Source organism: Octodon degus, unplaced genomic scaffold (assembly GCF_000260255.1).
Source record: "Octodon degus isolate 3935 unplaced genomic scaffold, OctDeg1.0 scaffold00218, whole genome shotgun sequence".
Classification (NCBI taxonomy): domain Eukaryota; kingdom Metazoa; phylum Chordata; class Mammalia; order Rodentia; family Octodontidae; genus Octodon; species Octodon degus.
The window spans coordinates 1034314-1037273 of NW_004524794.1; the positions used below are offsets into that span (position 1 = coordinate 1034314).

Below are 2960 nucleotides of genomic sequence, written 5' to 3' on the forward strand. Positions count from 1 at the left end.
GTCTCACTGAGCTCACCCAGATGTGCACTCACAGGACCTGGCTCCTCTTCCCTCTGACAGCGGGTTACAGCGGCACCCTTGTGGTGCTGCCACCACCAGCACACAGAATGAAGAACTGCTGATTCTGGAGGCTTCCACTTAGGTTGCAGAGGAAGGTCTGGAAGGCCAGGCAAGAAGCCCCTGAAAGGCCGGTTCCTGAAGCTGTGGGAATGAGGCCCCCAGGAGTGGGAGATGCCTGGGATTGTGGAGCACAGGCCAGGAAAGCTAGGCCCAGCCCAAAGAGAGGCAGTGGAGATGCAGACACTAAGGCTATGGGGTAGGGCTGCGCACTCCCCTGGAGCTCGAAGGTCACCGTTGTGAGTCCTGGGTGCAGAGCTACAGGACTTGCCTGGGCCCCACTGGGTTTCCGCCTTGCTTTGGTCCAATTCTTTTCTATTCCTCTGTTCTTTCATTTGGAATGTAAGCTTATCCTGTGTCACTGTACCTTGAGACTGTATAGCTTGTTTTGTTATTTTTAAAGAGGTTTACAGCTAAGTGTCTTTAGGCTCATAGGAGTCTTTGGATTTATGAAAACTTCTGGGACTATTCAGACTTTGAGTTAGGGATGATTGCATTTTCAGTTGTGGGAAGGATGGTTGTGTCAGGTTAGGTGGAGTTATGAACTTCCTATCTTTATTTGGAGACTTTTTCAAGAGATATGTCTGTTTAAAGAGATATGTGAGTTGGTCAAGTTGACAAGCGGTAGACGGTGATTATTAATTGTGATTAATGGTGACTAGTAATTTGGTTGGGGAGTGGTAAAGCACACTTTAGGTGTCTGGGTGGGTCATGGAGGCATGACTGGGTACTACATATGGCCTCTGGCCACTTCCTCTCTGGCACAGCTTGCCTGCTGTGCTTCCCAGCTGCCACTGAGGTGGGCAAAGTTGGCCCCCGTGCGCTCACACCATGCTGTTCCTGTGCTGGAGCAGCCAACCACGCACTGACTCCTCCGAAAGCATGAGCCAGAATATGCCATTTCCTCTTTTAGGTGCTATTTAGGTCCTGGTAATGCGGAAGCTGGCTGTTGCAGTGGCTTACCATGGCAAAGCCCACATCTGCTTTCTTGAGGGCTGGTCCATCGTTGGTGCCATCTCCGGTCACTGCCACCACCTGCCGCTGCTCACCTGTGCTGCTGTCAATAATCCCTGGAACATAGACCAGGGCAGGATAAGGCTGGTGCCATTTATAACCAGGGTGGTTGATTTAGTAGACAGGGGTGGCCCTGTGCTGTGTGACTTGGGAAAATCTCTCCCTCTCCTGGGGCCCAGTCTCCCTGTCTGTTTTGATGAAGGAGCGGCCTCTGTGGGCCCTTCTTGCATGGACACTTTCTGTTCACCAGTTTCTAGAAGCAGTGGACCTAGCACTGAGTATCCTGGCTCCCTAGACAGGCCCTGGGGACGGGTTAGGGAGCGTGTCCAGGAACATTGGTCACAGCATGCAGGGCCGCTGCTGCAGGCCCACAGGGAAGAAGGTGAGTGAGCTTATTTACCTTTGACCAGAGTGTGCTTGTCGGTGGGAGATGACCGGGCCAGCACCCTCAGCTTGGGCCACACCTTGTCCAGTCGCTCCTGTTCTATCTGGGGAGGCACAGGGACACTGCAGAGCCCAGGTGTGCCCAAGGGCATGGGTGAGGGCAGGGCTGGGGTGGGGTTACCTCTCCTTTCTCGTTGCGGATCCTCCGGTTGAACTCCTTCCCCTCCAAGCACAGGAAGTCCTCTCCAGGCTGGATGATGCCGCACTTAGCTGCGATAGCCCGGGCCGTGTTGATGTTGTCTCCAGTCACCATGCGGACCGTGATGCCAGCACGCTGGCATTTGCGGATAGCTTCAGGGACCTGCATGAGATGACGGGTGTGGGAGGGGGCAGCCAAGTCCTAGGGGTTGACAGCAGGAACATGCCCCTCCCTGCGTCTGGATCTGCAGGACCCTGAGTTCCAGCAAGGCTGGCAGTGGAGCCAATGTGTGGTCCCACGCAGGATCCCTTGGCTGACAGTGGCGTTCCCCAGCTCCTCAGACACCTTCCCCGGTTTCTCCTTCATTACACTGTGCCCCAGGAGCCAATGACAGTTCAGACTAGGCTCTAGTGGCACAAGCAGGGCTGGCAGAAGCCACCAGAAGCTTTTATGTCTAGGAAGGGAATTCACAGATTTAAGTTTGCAAAGGCCACCAGGGTGATCACAGGAATCACCCAACACTGTCAATGTTGTTTTTCAGCTGGGAAGCTGAGGCCCAGAGCGACTGAGCAGGACCAGCCTGTTGGTCACTGCTGGCAGGGTAGCGGTGCTGGCCTCTCAATCGTGGTCAATTTTTGGGTCCCTGATGTTCAGCAGGGTTCTAACTCAGGGTGCTTCCCCATCAGCTGGTTGTGGCCAAGCTCTGAGCTCATCACACATTTGTCACTGCTTTTGATTTATTTCGTGTCACAGTATAAACCAATCAGGTATGGTAGCACACAGCTGTAATTCCAGCTCTTGGGAAGCTGAGGCAGAAGGAGAACCATGAGTTCAAGGCCAGCCTTCCCTTGACAAGGAAAGATAAAGAGATGCCACTAGTGCCTGGTACAGAACAGGATAGCAGCGCTGAGGGGAGCCAAGCCAGGGCAGCCCAAAGCAGCCAAGAGAAAGTGGAGGGAGCTTGTGTCCTGCACCCCCATGCTGTGTCCAGCTTAGGGATGCTTTCTGCTTTTTGAGGGTCTGGGGTGCCATGGGGCCTCGAGCTAGTTGGCAGCTCCCGTGTCACCCCTCTGCTGCCACCAAGTGGCCTTGAAGAGCCTGAGGCCTTGGCAGTAGCATGCCTGTCTGGACACCTGAGGAGGACCTTATGTTGTTGGAAGAACTGCTTTTCCTTGTCCTGCTTTCTCCTCAAGGCCTGACAGCACAGCAGCCAGCTGGGTGGCTGTGGCAGTTGCCAGGCTGCATG

General features: G+C 54.4%; 1 protein-coding gene across 5 annotated transcripts in view; it reads right to left on the reverse strand.

Annotated features, from left to right (window-relative positions):
• Atp2b3 (ATPase plasma membrane Ca2+ transporting 3) overlaps positions 1-2960 on the reverse strand; it is a 47015-nt gene that overhangs the window by 23007 nt on the left and 21048 nt on the right. For all 5 annotated transcript variants that reach the window (XM_023705328.1, XM_023705327.1, XM_023705330.1 and 2 more), the window contains 3 exons: positions 1697-1876; positions 1532-1619; positions 1081-1187 (listed from right to left, as the gene is read on the reverse strand). In XM_023705328.1, coding sequence (XP_023561096.1) covers positions 1081-1187; positions 1532-1619; positions 1697-1876 — 375 coding nt within the window. The remainder of the gene's footprint in view (positions 1-1080; positions 1188-1531; positions 1620-1696; positions 1877-2960) is intronic.